This window comes from Bubalus bubalis, chromosome 5 (genome assembly GCF_019923935.1).
Source record: "Bubalus bubalis isolate 160015118507 breed Murrah chromosome 5, NDDB_SH_1, whole genome shotgun sequence".
In the NCBI taxonomy this organism is placed as follows: domain Eukaryota; kingdom Metazoa; phylum Chordata; class Mammalia; order Artiodactyla; family Bovidae; genus Bubalus; species Bubalus bubalis.
The window spans coordinates 107,100,357-107,118,290 of NC_059161.1; the positions used below are offsets into that span (position 1 = coordinate 107,100,357).

General features: G+C 41.5%; 1 protein-coding gene, 1 non-coding gene and 2 pseudogenes across 2 annotated transcripts; 3 read left to right on the forward strand and 1 right to left on the reverse strand.

The window, feature by feature from the left end:
- Positions 1-2,399: 2,399 nt before the first annotated feature.
- On the reverse strand, positions 2,400-3,313 carry LOC102405835 (annotated as a pseudogene).
- A 6,560-nt stretch (positions 3,314-9,873) lies between these two features.
- Positions 9,874-10,882, forward strand: LOC102408076 (annotated as a pseudogene).
- Positions 10,883-12,038: 1,156 nt separating this feature from the next.
- On the forward strand, positions 12,039-12,170 carry LOC112585298. The gene has a single exon (XR_003109772.1). It is a non-coding gene; the product is annotated as a small nucleolar RNA SNORA71 (small nucleolar RNA).
- A 2,729-nt stretch (positions 12,171-14,899) lies between these two features.
- Positions 14,900-15,888, forward strand: LOC102405490 (olfactory receptor 8B3-like). The gene has a single exon (XM_006056102.4). It carries the CDS (start codon positions 14,900-14,902, stop codon positions 15,830-15,832), a length of 933 nt encoding a protein of 310 aa, XP_006056164.4. The 3' UTR covers positions 15,833-15,888.
- Positions 15,889-17,934: the final 2,046 nt, after the last annotated feature.

Consider the following 17,934-nt stretch of genomic DNA (forward strand, 5'->3'; position numbering starts at 1 on the left):
AATGAGAAAATCATTTGTTCAAGTGCACTGAGCAAGTAAGTTGGAACAATAGGAACACTGATCTTCTTTCTGGTTCTATACTCCCACCCCCTGCCCCCACCACCTCAAATTGCACTTCCTAAAAATAGTAAGAACAGAGCTTCATTGATTGGCTCCTACTTATCTTTCCATTCTCAGGCCTTCCTTCTCTTTGCCCCAAGTCTATCATGTTGTGTATCTTTCATTTTCCTGAATATGCTTGGAGCACCTCTGGGACTGTGTACCTGCAGAAGTGTTATAGGGACCACCCAACACCCCTCTTAACCTGGCGTACTTCTCTGTGATCTAAGGTGAGATAACACCTCAGGAAGTGTTCACTGTCCCTTTCCCTCTGTGTTAAGTGCCCTTCTCTTCTTTTTCCCATAGAATCCTTGCCTTTCACATTGTAATGCTTAGAACTGCTGTGGTTTCCTTTTACTACCCTGGTTCTACTATAGACTGCAAGATCTGTGGGCAGGAAGAGTATTTATCAACTCTCTTCTAAATTACATGTGTACTGTTCATTTCTCTCAACCGCCATTGTCAAGTCTAAAGTATTACCTAGCCCATCTGTTGTGGTTACCTAGTTAATTCTTGAAAATCCACGTTTGCCTCCCTCTAATCAATGGCTCCCACAATGCAGATTGATCTTTTAAAATATGATGTGAGCAGTCCCTTGTTTAAAACTCTTCAAAGGTTTTACATGTCTTTTAAAAAGAAAGAAAGATGCCTATAAATTTTATTGATAAGATCTTGTCTGCACTGACCTCAACCCACCTCCCCAGTTCCACTCCTTTACAATATTTGTTTCTCTCAGCCACTTCTTTCTTTGCAAATACTGCTCACTTTCTCTGAATGCTCCTCTATTAATTTTTCCTGGTTAACCCCTTCTCGATCTCAGGCCTCAGTTTAAAGATCACTTCCTCAGAGATGTGGTGTTCTTTGATCTTTAATCCAAATTATTTGTCTTTATTACTCTCTTACAAAACTCAGCCCTTTTCTCAAAAGCATTCTTCACAACTTACAACTACATATTGACTTATGCATTTAAGATTTTTTTTTGTCAACCACCCCGATGATACTATAAATTCTACCACAGTGAAGCTATGTCTTCCTTGTTTTCTACAGTATCCCCCAAGGCTTCGTGCAGAGCCTAGATCAGGGAGCAGCAGCAGAGGTGGTTCTGGTGCAGCAGTGAGGAGTCGTTTAGTCTCAGCTTTGTGCACAGCCTGACCCTAGCCTTGCCCAGTCATGTGGGCAAGTGTGTCTTTAAAAATGTGTGCCCTAGACATCTCCCTTGGCTCACCCTAGTCCTATCCCTACCTAGTTTAGTGCCTAAAACATATTATTTAATAATATTTCTTAAATACATGGTTATCCCCATATTTGGAGTCTATTAGGTAGAATTTGACTTGGGAATTAGAAATAGCTAAATATTTCTTGAGAGTCCCCTGGACAGCAAGGAGATCAAACCAGTCAATCCAAAGGAAATCAACCCTGAATATTCACTGGAAGTACTGATGCTGAAGCTGAAGCTCCAGTCCGTTGGCCACCTGATACGAAGAGCTGACTCACTGGAAAAGACCCTGATGCTGGGAAAGATTGAAGGCAGGAGGAAAAGGGGATGACAGAGGGTGAGATGGTTGGATGGCATCACTGACTCGATGGACATGAATTTGAGCAAGCTCTGGGATATGGTGAAGGACAGGGAAGCCTTGTGTGCTGTGGTCCATGGGATCAGAAAGAGTCAGACATAATTGAGTGACTGAACAACAACAATAAATAGTTTTTTGGTCTCAGCATTTTTCCTATGTGAGATTGTTTCAGGAGCTGCTAGTCACATAAAGAGTATAACACAAGAGAATCAAACAGCTAATAAACATTTGTTATGACAGCCAGAATTTGATTTTCTGATACGGGGATCCTGGGTAATCTTATTTGTCATATCCAGTCTAGATGCAAGGCCTCAGAAGGTATCTTACTCCCCTCTAAGCTGCAAATCTGAATCTCCATATTTTAGCATTTCTGTTTGGCTTTATGACCTACCATCTTGAAGCAGTAATAGGTGTGCTTAAGCACACACGTGTGCAGAAAAAGAGGAGCAGTCTCTGTGAATGGAGGCTACATGTTTAAGCACCTCAAAAGAAACATGTCATCACCAGAAGTTTGAAACTTGACCAAATGGATCAGTTTTCTTTGTGTGAAGATTCAAGGGAGGAAAGCAAAGGCTGATCTCCACATTGCATGTTTATGAAGACCTATTTCATTATCTGAGAAACGTACAAGGTATTGCCTCTGTGACCTGAACTTCAATTATTTGCCCACTCTAGTAGGAATATTTCCTTTTACACGTGACCCTCATGGTGTTTCGCAGCCATGGGTCAGTTCCACCTGAGGGCATCTCTCAGGGCTCACTTCACCTTCTCATTGCAGAGGCTGAAGATGAATGGTTTCAGGAGGGGCATGATGATATAGTTCAGAACCGAGGCCCCTTTGTTGAACAGCATGGACTGAGTCTCTGGCAGATGGATGTCGAGAAAAATGGAGCTGCTGTAAGAGATGATCACCACTGTAAGGTGTGAAGCACAAATGAAGAACGCTTTCTTTCACTCAGCAGTTGTTCCTGAGAACGGTGGAAAGAATGCAGGTATAGGGAACTGAGGTCAGTGCCAGCGAGCCCAGCAACACTGACATGGATAGCACGAAAGCCAGCAGCCCCAGTAGGCAAATGTCTCCACAGGAGAGCCTCAGGAAGGGCCCAAGGTGACAAGAGAAGTGGACAATACCACTGGGGCCACAGAGTGGTAGGCTGACCATGAGGACGGAGTGGCAAAGGACACAGGGAAACCCAGCTAGCCAGGAGGCCAAGTTGGGAACCGACATGACCACTCATCAGGGTCTCATAGCAGAATGGGTCTACAGATTGCCAGGAAACGATCCAGAGACATGACAGCTGAGAGGAAGAAGTCGGTGGTGCCTAGGAGGAAGTAGAGGTAGGACTGGATGATGCAGCTGGCGAATGAGATGGAGCGGTCCCCTGGGAGGATGACAAGCATCTTGGGAACCACAACAGACATGAGCAGCAGCTCCAGGAAGGACAGGTTCCACAGGAAGGAGGACACCTGTGTGTGCAGGCCTTGGTCCATCCAGCTGAATCCAGTGATGAGTGGGTTGCCTGTGGTAGTTACAATGTAGACCACCAGTGGCCTTAAGAAAATAGGAACTGCAGAATATTGCTTTTGGGGAAGCCCAGGGGGACAAACTCTGCTACCTGAGTCCAGTTTTTAGGGCTCATTTCCAGTCATCCGCAGGGTAAATGGAACAGAAATTCATAACTGGTCCACAGCTACCAATCCTTCAATCAATCAATGACATAATATCGCATGCCTAGCAATTTCTTATATTCTGACACTTAATCTGTATTTCTGCCTGTGGGTTACTTACAAAAAGAGAAACAGATTGTGATAGCAACCAGAATACCAGTAATAACACAGATGATATTGAGCACCAATCACTTATTAGGAAATTTACAGCCAGTATCTCCTCTCTCATCTGCCCTTAAAGACAGGTAGTGCTGTGCTCATCTTGCAGATAAGGAAAGGATGACTGAGGTTTAAGGAACTCTTTTATGATCACTCAGAGTCAGAGGCACGATTTCATGCCAAGTCTCTGGCTCCAGTACACATACTACTGGACCTATTTCACTGAAGCTGGGGATAACATGAGTACTGTGGGTTTAGGGGAATCCAGAAGAGTAGAGGGGTCAGAGAACACCTTACAGAATAAATGCACCTTGAACAAAATCTTATTGGTATTAAGAACTCTTCTTTTAGTGTTTGCAGTCCTTCTGTGTCCTGGCTTAATATAAAAATAATAGAATAAAAGTTTGGGTTTTCAGTGTCTTTACAGATTTTTTTTCTTAATCAGCCAGAGAGCCACATTGGATTGGGCTGTTCAGAGCCCCTATCCTGTCATAAGGTTTTTTTTTTAAACCAAGACTTCCCTCTTTAGGTTAGAAATCATCCCTCTTCCTAACCTAAAGAGAGAAGTCTTGGTTAAAAAAAAAATCAACAACAATGACAAAAAATGTTGGCTCAGTGGTAAAGAATCCATCTGTCAGTGCAGGAGATCTAAGAGATGTAGGTTCAACCCCTGGGTCAGGAAGATACCCCAGAGAAGGAAATGGCAACCCAGTCCAGTATTCTTGCCTGGAGAATTCCATGGACAGAGGAGCCTGGTGGGCTACAGGCCACGGGGTTGCAAAGAGTTGGACATGACTGAGTGACTGAGCATGCACTTGTGCATGCTTCAATAAAGCTGGAAAAACAAGTCTACTTTTTTTAGCCCAAGGACAGGAAAAGGGCAGCCAAGTGAGATAGAAAATTTTAGTACAATAACCACCATACCATAGACCAACCCCAGGGAAAACCTGTAGCTCCCCCTCCATGACAGCAAAGTTCAAATAAAAATCCATAGACTGCCTCCCTCACAGGATATAATGATTGCCCCAATACTTTCTCTGGTGGTAGAATCAGAGAATGCTATGTAGAGTCAGGGCTTTGACTCTTGCTGGGTGACAAGAGCTCCCTACGTGGTGTGAGCGGAGGCCATTGAGGGAGCCTGAACTTCCATCAATACCCGTCAGTAATGAGAGAGTCCTTGTCCTCCATGAGGTCATGTCAGAGGAGGACTTAAGGGGAATCAAGCCTCTTATCATTGTCCGCTTGCAATGACTGACACCCTATTGCCTGTTGGCTCAGATGGTAAAGCATTTGCCTGCAATTCAGGAGACCCAGGTTCAACCCCTGGGTAGGGAAGATACCCTGAATAAGGGAATGACAACCCACTCCAGCATTCTTGCATGGATAATCCCATGAACAGTGGAGCCTGGCAGGCTACAGTCCATGGGGTTGCAAAAAGTTGGACATGACTGAGTGACTAATCCACACACCCTTGCCTGTCAGATGAGACCATGAGGGGAAGCAAAATAACAACCCTCACTCAGCAGTGAGAGGACTTGTTCCTCCAGGCAGAGCAATATCAAAGAAAAGTAGCTAAACAAAAGGTTTAAATAAAATCTAAAGTCTCATAATATAATTTGCAAAGTGCCCAGGTTTCAAAAAAAAATCACTTTTTATATGAAGAATAAAGAAGATCTCAAATTCAGTGCAAAAAGGACAAGAAATACATGTTACATGACAGAGATGTTAGAATTATTTGACAAAGATTTCAAAGCAGCCATTGTAGAAATTCTTCACTGAGCAATTACAAGCACGTGAAACAAATTTTTAAAAAAGAAAACCTCAGCCAAAAAATAGAAGATACAATGTTATACTGTGTATGCTTCTATTAAATAATATAACATAAATCTTGAAATGATAAATTTATAGAAAAGGAGAACCTGGTCGGTCATGGTTGCCAAAGGTTTAGAGAAGAATAGGATAGAAAGAAAGTGGGTGTGGCTTTGAAAGGAAAAATGGGTGTGATGGTTGGATGGCATCACTGACTCAATGGGCATGAGTTTGAGTAAACTTTGGGAGTTGGTGATGGACAGGGAGGCCTGGTGTGCTGCAGTCCATGGGGTCGCAAAGAGTCGGACACGACTGAACAACTGAGGAGGGAAAAAGTGGGTGTCGAAGGGAACATGAAGAAGCCTTGTGGCAATGGTAGAAACAGTCAGTATTTTGACTGAATCAATATCAATGACATAGCTGTGATATTTAAAAAAAATTAGCAGCAGTCATCTGTATAAAATTAGTATCTGATAACTTGCTTTATTTTGCTTAAAAATTATAATATAACCTCAGTTATACATTTAATTTTGAAAACATATTAGTTAATATTTCTGGGTGATTGTAGCTTGTTAGCTTAGTGTCACATAATCCTGCCAATTAAAAATCCACTTAGTTAAAATACATCTTTATGTTTTATGCATCTTTATGGTATAGTATAAATTTTTTATTACCACTGATTTTGACAAGTTAGAACATATTGGGGTTGAGATACTTAAAAAGGAGTCAAGAATGAATAAAACTGAATGTATAATTTTTATGAATATTTCCACTATTTTCTGAATTTTTCTTCTGCTTGTAGTAACACTACAGTTTATCCAAACATCTAGGCTACTATTTTTTGGTCTTCTATCATCTTTGTGAGAAGTCCTGATGAATCTTTCCTTGGAATATATCTCAGTGAGAGGGTGACCATTTGAGAGTTACACCTGAATTAGGCTAACCTGATGGTTATGGAGAGAGAAGAAAGAAAGGGAATGAGAATTTTGCTGTGTAAGTACAAGCTCAGAATTGCTCTATATTAATTCCATGTTTGCTTGAATGATTTTTCAACTCTAGTGTAGAACCCTGGCATATAATTCTTCTTGCAATGTGATTTGATATACTATAAAATTAGAGGAAGTATTTCTGTCTATTGTATTGCCTAAAAAAGATTTTTTAACTTTCCATAGAAAACACATTTTAATAAAGTCCCAAGTTCTTTATCATTGCTGAGGTCAAGGAATGTCTACCTTGTGGGATAGAGTTCAACTTTGGCTTGAGGAATTTTTGGTCCCCTAGTAATTGTGAAGGGTCTGAGAAAAATGATTGGGACTCATTTTAGTGAAGATTGGGTTTAAGAGATTATTCTAAGTATAATACTCACAATTTGGGGAATTTCCCAAGTATTCTTCTACCCTCTGTTCTTTTTCTCTTTACTTTCTCTTATTTAGTTTACTTAACCCCATGGCTTTAATCTCTATGGAAACAATCCTCAAACCTTCTCATGTTCTGACCTTTCTTCTTACTTTTAGCCTTTGTTGTTCAGCCACTAAGTCATATCAGACTCTTTACCACCCCATGGACTGCAGCACACCAGGCTTCCCTGTGTTGAACTATCTCCCAGAGTTTGCTCAAACTCATGTCCATTGAGTCGATGATGCCATCCAACAAAGTGCTTTAGCTTTAGTTAGGCATTTGCCCAATTGTACACTTTTACTTGGATGTCCCCTGGTGGCTCAGCTGGTAAAGAATCCGCCTGCAATGCGGGAGACCTGAGTTCTATCCCTGGGTTGGGAAGATCCCCTGGAGAAGGGAAAGGCTACCCACTCCAGTATTCTGGCCCAGAGAATTGCATGGACATGTTAGTCCATCTGAAAGAGATGGGAATACCAGACCACCTGACCTGCCCTTTGAGAAATCTGTATACAGGTCAGGAAACAACAGTTAGAACTGGACATGGAACAACAGACTGGTTCCAAATAGGAAAAAGAGTACGTCAAGGCTGTATATTGTCACTGTGCTTATTTAATGTATATGCAGAGTACATCACAAAAAACCCTGGGCTGGATGAAGCACAAGCTGGAATCAAGATTGCAGGGAGAAATATCAATAACCTCAGATACGCAGATGACACCACCCTTATGGCAGAATGTGAAGAAGAACTAAAGAGCCTCTTGATGAAAGTGAAAGAGGAGAGTGAAAAAGTTGGGTTAAAACTCAACATTCAGAAAACTAAGATCATGGCATCTGGTCCCATCACATCATGGCAAATATATGGAGAAACAGTGGAAACACTGACAGATTTTATTTTCTTGGGCTCCAATGTCACTGCAGATGGTGACTACAGCCATGAAATAAAAAGATGCTTACTCCTTGGAAGGAAAGTTATGACCAACCTAGACAGCATATTGAAAAGCAAAGACATTACTTTGCCAACAAAGGTCAATATAGTCAAAGGCTATGGTTTTTCCAGTAGTCATGTATGGATGTGAGAGTTGGACTATAAAGAGAGCTGAGCACCAAAGAATTGATGCTTTTGAACTGTGGTGTTGTAGAAGACTCTTGAGAGTCCCTTGGACTGCAAAGGAGATCCAACCAGTCCATCCTAAAGGCAATCAGTCCTGGGTGTTCATTGGAAGGACTGATGTTGAAGCTGAAACTCCAATATTTTGGCCACTTGATCTGAAGAGCTGACTCATTTGAAAAGACCCTGATGTTGGGAAAGATTGAAGGCCGGAGGAAAAGGGGATGACAGAGGATGAGATGGTTGGATGTCATCACCGACTCAATGGACACGAGTTTGAGTAAACTCTGGGAGTTGGTGATGGACAGGGAGGCCTGGTGTGATGATTCATGGGGTCGAAAAGATTCGGACATGACTGAGCAACTGAACTGAACTGACTGACAGTTTTAATAGCTTCCTGTTGCAGACCTGCCTCCAGTCTTCCTTACTCTACTCTGTTCCTGCCAGTGCCCACGTTATTACTTTCTAAGTCGGCATTTTGATTATTTCAAACCTGTGTCAAAAAAGAAATGATTTTGAATGGTTCCTAATGATCTCCCTAATGAGCTGACCTTGATTTGAGCATTTGGAAGCTTCCTGTGTTGATCCAAAACTGCCTTCTGATCTGAGTCTATGCTGCAGACTTCTGAGAAGAGGCACTGGGGCCTCTGTAAGAGCCATGGAAGCCGTCTGTGTGACATTCAGGGAGGACAGAAACTTGTATTTTCTCTGAGTTCAGTAACATTGATCTACAAGGCTTATAGATGGCCACTAAGACTTTACCCATGACCTTCACTACCTCACTGGTGTTTGTCCAGTCCTACACTCAGGCCTACGAGGAAAATCACTGATACTATATAAGCCTTTGCCCATGGGGCAGTACTTCTGTAGTGGTATCCAGTCTTGGTCCCCAGGGAAATGAGGAAAGGGGTTCTCATTCATTCACTTTTATTAAATGAATATTTATATAATACCTACTGTATATGTGTGGTTTTACTCTAAGTTGCTACAAAAACAGTACTGAACAAAACAGACAAAATCTCTGCCCTTATGGAACTTAGGTTCAAATGCATGTGAATGTATGTGTTTGTGCTGTGAGAAGACACACCAAATAAACAAATAAGTGACTAGTGTTTCTTAAGAGCTGTGGATGCAGGAAAAGTCACTGCTTTTCCACTTGAGGATGTGCTCCATTTGGCAACAAACCAAAATGTATGCAAAATGGGTTACTTCCAATACACACTGTTATTCTAGTGAACTCCTCTTAAATGCAGAGTGGGTAATTTTTCTTTCTTACAAATCATATCTCTGGGGAAAACACAATGAAAACCTAAGACTTCTTAATCAGGTCCCTAGGATTTCCCAATTCACAATAACCCCTGGGTCATATTAGCAGGTGGCTCCCTGGGCACCAGCAGATGCTATTTCCACCCCCTGGACTGGAGAGGACACTCTGGCAGAGCCAGCATCAGAAATCATGACCTGTAACTCATGTCACCTTAGAGCCTGGTGTACTGAGGTCTGTGCTCTGACTCTCTCAGTCCAAAACGCACTCAAAACAAAAACAACAGCAAAGAAGACGAATCCCTGTTCTGGGCTGTTCATCTCTAAAATTCATCAGAACCACTTGAGAATAAGGAAGCAGAGTTAGCAAGTCCCAACACTGAAGTTTCTGTGCAGAAGGGTGAGTGTTGAATCTTATCTGTCCAGTTACTCATCTTCCAAACCTCATCTGTGGAAGCCAAGGATCCCCTGAAATGACAGCTTTCCTTCTGCTGAGATGACCACTGATCATTGGGTCTGGTAAGCTGTCAGAGCAGAAGTAGAGCAGAGATGCTGTTGTCATGAGGCTAAGGGTCACTGAATCTTACCCTGTAGAACTTGCCCGTTAGTGTTTTTAATACACATCTTTAAAAATTCCCTCAGCCTTTATACAAAGAAGAAGAAGAAAAAAAAAGACACAGAGGGGTGGGCTGGGGTTCATTCTCACATTCTGGGTCTCAGCCTCATTAGAGTGGGACTGGGTGGAGAGAGCAGGGTACTCATTTTAATGTTACCCTCTGTCCTGTTCCCACAGGTATGTCCTAGGGAAGAATGGCCCCAGGGAACGAATCTTCAGTGACTGAGTTTATCCTGCTGGGTTTAACACAGCAGCCAGGACTCCAGCTGCCTCTCTTTTTCATTTTCTTAGCAGTTTATGCGGTCACTGTGGTGGGGAACGTTGGCTTGATTATTCTTATTGGTCTGAACCCTCACCTGCACACTCCCATGTACTACTTTCTCTTCAACCTTTCCTTCATTGATCTCTGCAACTCCTCTGTCATTATCCCTAAAATGCTGATGAGTTTTGTAAGCCAGAACATCATCTCTTATGCAGAGTGCATGACTCAGCTCTGCTTCTTCTCCTTCTTTGTTATTGATGAGTGCTTTATTTTGACATCAATGGCCTATGACCGATACGTGGCCATCTGTAAGCCCCTGCTGTACAAGTTCTCCATGTCCCATCAGGTCTGCCTCATGCTGACAGTGGGTGTATATGCGATGGGGCTTGGGGGTGCCATGGCCCACACTGGGTGCATGCTGCGACTCTCCTTCTGCGATGGAAACATCATCAATCACTACATGTGTGACATCCCTCCTCTCCTCCAGCTCTCCTGCACAAGCACCTCCATCAATGAGCTGGTGGTTTTCATCGTGGTGGGTGTCAATGTCATAGTGCCCAGTGTCACCGTCTCCGTTTCTTACACCTTGATCCTCTCCAACATCCTCCACATCCGTTCTGCAGAGGGCAGGTCCAAAGCCTTCAGTACCTGCAGCTCCCACATAATTGCGGTTTCTCTTTTCTTTGGATCAGCAACATTCATGTATCTCAAGCCTTTTCCTGCTGGGTCTCTGGATGAAGATAAAGTGTCCACAGTCTTTTACACCATTGTGGGGCCAATGGTGAATCCTTTCATCTACAGTCTGAGGAATAAAGATGTCCAAGTTGCACTGAGTAAGACTATTAGGAAAAGGGTGTTCTGAATAGAAATTGTGTTAGCTGTTGATGTCAAATTTTAGTAAGGGCACACAATGTATGATGATATGGAGAAAAGAATTAAAATAAAAAAGCAGGTGATTTAAATAAAAAGAGCAGCAAAGTTTTTTTATGAAAACCACTTTATAAGAAAAGACAGTATAAAGAAGAGGAGAATCAGGCATTCATCCTTTCATAGAAAGTTAGGAAAGTACTGGGTTGGACAAAAAGTCCAACCCTATAATTCATTCTGTCATGCTCCAGCTTATTTTCAGAGATTATAAGGTTTTAAGTAGAAAAAAGTGAATGGTGATGAATCCAGAAACAGTAAGGTTGTGAGATTTTTGACTAAGGTATGTCCAGAACTCCTGTGAAGCTTTGTCAAGGACATTTGGACTTTGTGGACTTCAGATTCAGTAAGTTACTCATTTATTTAATAAACCTCTGTTGAAAGTGCTGGAGAGGATTTTGTCTGGTAGATTCCTTTGTTTCTCAGAAAAGAAGACTAGGAAAATACTTCTCACTATTGTCTCTATCTTCTCAATTTAGTCTTAAGAGAACATGGTAAAGGGAGATTGTTTTTTGATCTCAGTTCAAGGACAAAAAAACTCAGATAACCATTTATAGAAGTCAGGAATGAAAAAGGTAATGTTTTATTTTATGTAAAATATATCTATTCTGCATACGGTAATGTGTATATTTCCATGTTTCTCTCAATTTGTCCCACCCTCTCCTTCCCCTACTGTGTCAACAAGGCTGTTCTCATGTCTGCATCTCCACTGCTGCCATGAAAAGAGGTTCATCAGTACCATCTTTCTAGATTCCATATGATGTGTTAATGCACAATATTTGTCTTTCTCTTTCTAACTTACTTCACTCTGTATAACAGGCTCTAGGTTCATCCACTTTATTAAGACTGACTCAAATGCATTCTTTTTTTTTTTTATAGCTGAGTAATATTCTATTGTATATAAACGTACCACTATTTCTGTATCCATTCATCTGTCGATGGGCATCTAGGTTACTTCCACGTCCTAGCTACTGTAAAAAGTGCTGTCATGAACATTGGGGTACATGTGTCTCTTTCAGTTAGATTTTCAAAGGGTATATGCCCAGTATTCATAGTTACTTATATTTTTACTACAATGCTGCTATATAGTTTTACTACAATGATTCAGGTGTCCTGGGGTAACTGAAGGTCACTGATACTTTTAAAGAAGGAAGGGACTCCTGCATCGAAAGTGATTATGGGCTGCCTGTGCCCTGGTCATCGATACTGCAGGGAGAGGAGTCTCTGAAAGACCTGTCCCCGTGTTTGAAGGGCCCAGCCGTCCCTTCCAAACCCTGGAGCTTTCACGCACTAGTTTTTTTTCTCCTGCCATTCCCTTAAGAGCTTAGACCTTGTCTGGTCCCTGGACTTGCAGGGGTTCACTTTGTCTTTGAAGTTTGGGGGCCTCTTGGCAGAAACCAGTCAACACATTTATACTTAGTCTTCACATTGGAATAAGTTCATGTAGTGCAAAAAAGCATGGGGTGGGGAGGAAGGGCTGTAAACCGTGGCTTCTGCTCTGTGGACTTAACAGGAGTGGAGGACAACCTGTAATGTATTATTCAAGACAGCCCGTGACTGACGCGCTTATTGGTGTGGCTGACAGAGTCACCAGCCCTGCCATCAGCAGAGGGCTGACGACCTGCCTTTTGAAAAAAAAAAATTAAAAAAAAATAAAATAAAGAAGGAAGGGAGAGTTGTGTGCTTCCAGAACTTATCCTCCAGTTGTGTATATGTCCAAATTAGAGGGAGTATGTGAGAAAAGCTAGAATTGTTACTGGAATCATTACATTTCAGCATATAGTTCAATAAAAACCTCAAAAGTACCTGAACTTGTGTGGTGGCTAAGGGAAAAGGATGGAAGTCAGTGTGGCTGTCGACCCTAATGCTGAGCATGTGAGAAACGTGAGAAACACTCGGAAGGCTTTCACCAGAGAACAATGTAACTTACAGAGTTATTTATGCAGTGCCTACTGTGTGAGTTAAAGTCGCTCAGTTGTGTCCAACTCTTTGTCACCCCCATGGACTACACAGTCCATGGAATTCTCCAGGCCAGAATACCGGAGTGGGTAGCCATTCCCTTCTCCAGGGGATCTTCCCAACCCAGGGATCGAACCCAGGTCTCCCACATTGCAGGTGTATTCTTTACCAGCTGAGCCACAAGGGAAGTCCCTGCACTATTCACAGCAGCACAAGAGAAGTGGTAAATAAGACAGAAGAGATGTTAGTCCTCATTTATAATTTATAAGGATACACAGGAATTAAAGAGAAAAATGGTGAGTGTTATGATGGAGGATTTACAGAAAGTTTGGAGAACATATATGGAGACGGCTGGCATTATTTGACTGTATACTACATGCCAGGTTACTGTTCTAACCATTTTTTTTTGTATTTTTTTTCATTTAATCATCAAGATAACCCAATGAAGGAGATGTTATTATTATCATCAATATTTTAGGAATTATGAACCTGAGGCATGGAGAGTTAATCAACGTGTCCAAGTTAGTAAGCATGGGGGTAGGCCTCAAACTCATACCCTCTAACTCTATAGTCCCCACTCTTTTCTACTATGAGAAATGATTCATGACCTCAGTTAATGAAATAATATATTTAAGGACCCAGCTGGAATCTTAGGTAGATATTTCCAGTAGGTGTTTAAAATGTAAAAAATTTAGTAGGGAGAAAGGCATTTAGCATTTTCTTTTTGAGATAATCCATGAGAGACAACAAGTGAAGTGAATTACTAGAGGGTTTGTAAAATTTCAAGTAAAGATGTGAAGAAACCCCTAGGTAGACTCTGGAAAATTTCCTCTTAGGATCTGGGAAGACACAGAGAAAGAACCTGTACAATAGATTTTTCTAAGGTGATGACGGTAGTAATATGGGAGCTTACTTTTGCCTCTGCCTTGGGGATGTACAATCCCTGGAGTGATGTGTAAACTGGATTAAAACATTGAGTCCCTAAGGACTTAGATAGAGAACATGGTAAATGTAACTCCCTTACTTCTTTTTTACATATAGAATCTAATCCCTGGGGAGAGACTGAGCAAGCTTCCACCCTGTTTATAACCAAGTGCACTATATCATTAAGCTCACAGTCCATCTTCTGTTTATTATCAAGTGGCAAACCTGATAACAACGCTGTGAAATTTTCCTTGCTGAGTGAGAAGACTCAAAGTCATAATTAGAAATTAATATATGTAGTTCAGAAAGATTTCCAGGGCATAATCTGAAATTAAGTCTGGCTGCTCTGATTTTTCATTTTAGAATCAAATGAACCAGAGCCTCAGACCTGACACTGCCTTTCCAGGACAAACACCAAGGGAGAACTCTAAGGTTTCTGGCCACATAAGGGTGAGTGTCTGAATTCTGTTGACATCAGATCTGCCACTTTCCTGTCTCCCCTTCCCCACACCATTTTGTGCAGTCATGAGATTCAAGTGAAACTCTTAGGAGACTATATTGAAGGGATCAGAGAGTGTTCAGAGGTTAGGAGGTGCAGAAATATCTCAGTCAGTAAGTTCCTTTTCTATGGACAGACTCTCACTCTTCTACTTGGGCAATAACTAAACCTCCTCTAGCCTTTGGTCCCTTAGTTTTTGGTTAGAGACAACCTTCTTGGTTCCAACTCACACCAGATCTAATCTGCACCAGAAGCCAGCACCATGTAGCTGGGGTCTCTGCCTACAATTTTGCTGATGAGAAGGCTCAAGTGAATGAAGAAAAGGTGAAGTTAGAGAAGGACTTTCTAACTTGATCCCTCTCTCTTATCTCTTCGTTTTTCTAGCAGGCATGTATCTGTATGGCAGCATTGCCTTCTCTCTGTAGGCTGTTTGTTATGATCTTTGTTTTATTTAGCTTATCAAGACTCTAGAAAGGGAAAGCCCATGGTAAAGGCAGATTCTATGGGCCCAGGTTGGCCTAGTGTCAGACATGCTCAGTATGTACACTCTCTTGTAGGATGAGATATTGTCAGAAGGACTGAGCTGTTCCCCAATGTAAATATTCTCTCCTGTGTCCACAGATTTTCTTAGGGAGGAATGGCTCCCGGGAATGGGTCTTTCACGACTGCATTCATCCTGGTGGGGTTAACAGACCAACTGGATCTCCAAGTTCCCTTGTTTTTCCTGTTTCTATTAATGTATATGGTCACTGTGATAGGAAATTTGAGCTTGATAATCTTAATTGGGATACATTCACATCTACACACCCCCATGTACTTTTTCCTCTTTAACTTGTCCTTCACAGACCTCTGTTACTCTTCAGTATTTACACCCAAAATGCTGATAGATTTCTTATCGAAGGAGAATATTATCTCTTACATGGGGTGCATGACTCAGTTCTACTTCTTCTGTTTTTTTGTTGTTTCTGAATGCTATGTGCTGACATTAATGGCCTATGACCGCTATGTGGCCATCTGTAAGCCACTATTATATAATACTGCCATGTCCCCTAAAGTGTGTTCCAGCCTTATGCTTGGTTCCTACTTGATGGCATTTTCTGGTGCCATGGCTCACACTGGATGCATGCTGAGACTGACCTTCTGTGATGCAAACTCCATCAACCATTATTTCTGTGACATCCACCCTCTGCTTCAGCTCTCCTGCACAAGTACCTATGTCATTGAGCTAGTAGTTTTCATCATGGCATGCATCAACATCATTGTGCCCAGTCTCACCATCTTTGTCTCTTATGGTCTCATCCTGTCCAGCATCCTCCACATCAAGTCCACGGAGGGCAGGTCCAGAGCCTTCAGCACCTGCAGTTCCCACATCATTGCTGTTTCTCTGTTCTTTGGATCTGGGGCATTTGTGTATCTCAAATCATCTTCTACTGGATCTTTGGATGAGGGAAAAATCTCTTCTGTCTTTTATACCAATGTGGTTCCCATGATGAACCCCTTAATTTACAGTCTGAGGAACAAAGATGTTAAAAATGCTCTGAGAAAAACCCTGAGGAGAAGAAAGTATTGATTAGAATCAGTTTCTGTGTCCAGGTCATAGGATAGGAGAGATTTTGTGTGTTTATTCACAATATTTGTAGTGGCAGCCTTCTTACCTTATTTATTTCTCATCATAGGGAAGGAAATTTAGTCTTCCCTCAAGTTGTTTCCAGTTTCTTAGAGTAGATCATCTTTCTTTTATTACTACTTTAGCAATATCCTTTCCTTTTCTTCATGTTTCCCATTTAAGAATAACATAAATAAACTAACATCTTTTTTTTTTTTTTTGCCACCAAGCATGGCTTTTGGGGTTTTAGTTCCCCAACCAGGGATTGAACCCTTGCCCCCTGCAGTGGAAGTTCAGAGTCCTAACCACTGGACCACCAGAGAATTCTCTTCTATTTATTTTTCCTATTGTTATTATGGACTTTTTTTTTCACTTGGAAAAAGATGAATGTTTCTGCTAATGATCAATAAAGTAACACTGCTACTGCTGCTGCTAAGTCACTTTAGTCATGTCCGACTCTGTGCGACCCCAGAGACAGCAGCCCACCAGGCTCCCCCGTCCCTGGGATTCTCCAGGCAAGAACACTGGAGTAGGTTGCCATTTCCTTTTCCAATGCAGGAAAGTGAAAAGTGAAAGTGAAGTCGCTTAGTCGTGTCTGACTCTAGCAACCCCATGGACTGCAGCCCACCAAGCTCCTCTGTCCATGGGATTTTCTAGGCAAAAGTACTGGAGTGGGGTGCCATTGCCTTCTCCGAAAGTAACACTAGTGTGACTTTATTGGAGAAGGAAATGGCAACCCACTCCGGTGTTCTTGCCTGGAGAATCCCCTGGACGGGGCAGCCTGGTGGGCTGCCGTCTATGGGGTCGCACAGAGTCAGACACGACTTAAGTGATGCAGCAGCAGCAGCAGCAGTGTGACTTTAAAGTCTTTAAAGTAATTGATTTTGAATGTTCGATAAAGTAGCACTTTCTTAAATGACATTTATGTCACTGGAAGCATGAATCAGAAAATCTGTCCTACCTTTTTCTTTCTCCTTACAGTGGTCAGGCATGTGGTTTCTCCAAATGCCATTGTTTCACCCTTATAGGAGATTCCATAAAGACTATCAAAGATACTCCACTTTGCAGCTGTATACACTAGTCATTAAGCTACTTTCATGTTTATCTCCAGTATTTCATATTTATTTTCTATATTCAAAGTAGCACATCAGATTTTAAATATATATTTATTTCAAGAATACAATACTGAATACTGAAACTCCAAGAAGTGTAATGATTTACTTATAGTCACACAATTTTTTAATGAAAAAATCTGAAATAAACTATTAGCCTTTTGATTTCAAATGTACTACTCTTTCTGGTATACTTTCTGTTTACTTCATTTTATTTGTATTTTAGTAAACATAAGGTAAGGCTTCCCAGGTGGCTCACACAGTAAAGAATCCAACTGCAATGCAGGAGACCTGGGTTTGATCCCTGGGTTGGGAAGATTCCCTGGAGAAGAGCATGGCAACCCACTCCAGTATTCTTGCCTAGAGAATCTCCATGAACAGAGAAGCCTGGCAGGCTACAGTCCATGGGGTCACAAAGAGTCGGACATGACTGAGAGACTAAGCATAGCACAGCAAACATAAGATATGAGAAAACATTTGTTTTGAAAACTGACTTATTCTGCAAAAAAAAAAAAAAAAAAAAAAAGAAATATTTTCAGGATCTTATAATTCAGAGAATAGGCATTCCTAAGAAATAAATAAAACATTTCTTAGGAATGTGTCATTAGTCCATGGTCTAATAAAAAAGGCCAGTAAATAAGAGGTACCTCACACAAGGCCAATAAATAAGAGGTCCTTCAGTAGGGAATGGACAATGAGATTTAGAAGTCACACTTCGTCCTGAATTTGTTTCCTTATCTGAAGAGTACTTTAATTATCCTCCATTGTCCATAAAGCTTTTTAAAAAAAAAAAAAAAAAGCAAAAAAAGTTAATTTTGAATAAAAAATTGCAATCTGGGGCAAATAGATTCTGGTAGCAGCCCAAACAGTGTCCCAGCTCAGGAGTAAAGTCAAAAGCTTTTAGAGGCAAAGAAGGAAAGTTGGCACTGCAAAGAATTTTAATTTAAGAGTTGG

What these genes read in the sequence shown, in the direction of transcription:
- LOC102405490 (XM_006056102.4), top strand. Translation starts at nt 14,900, where the DNA reads ATGGCTCCCGGGAATGGGTCTTTCACGACTGCATTCATCCTGGTGGGG.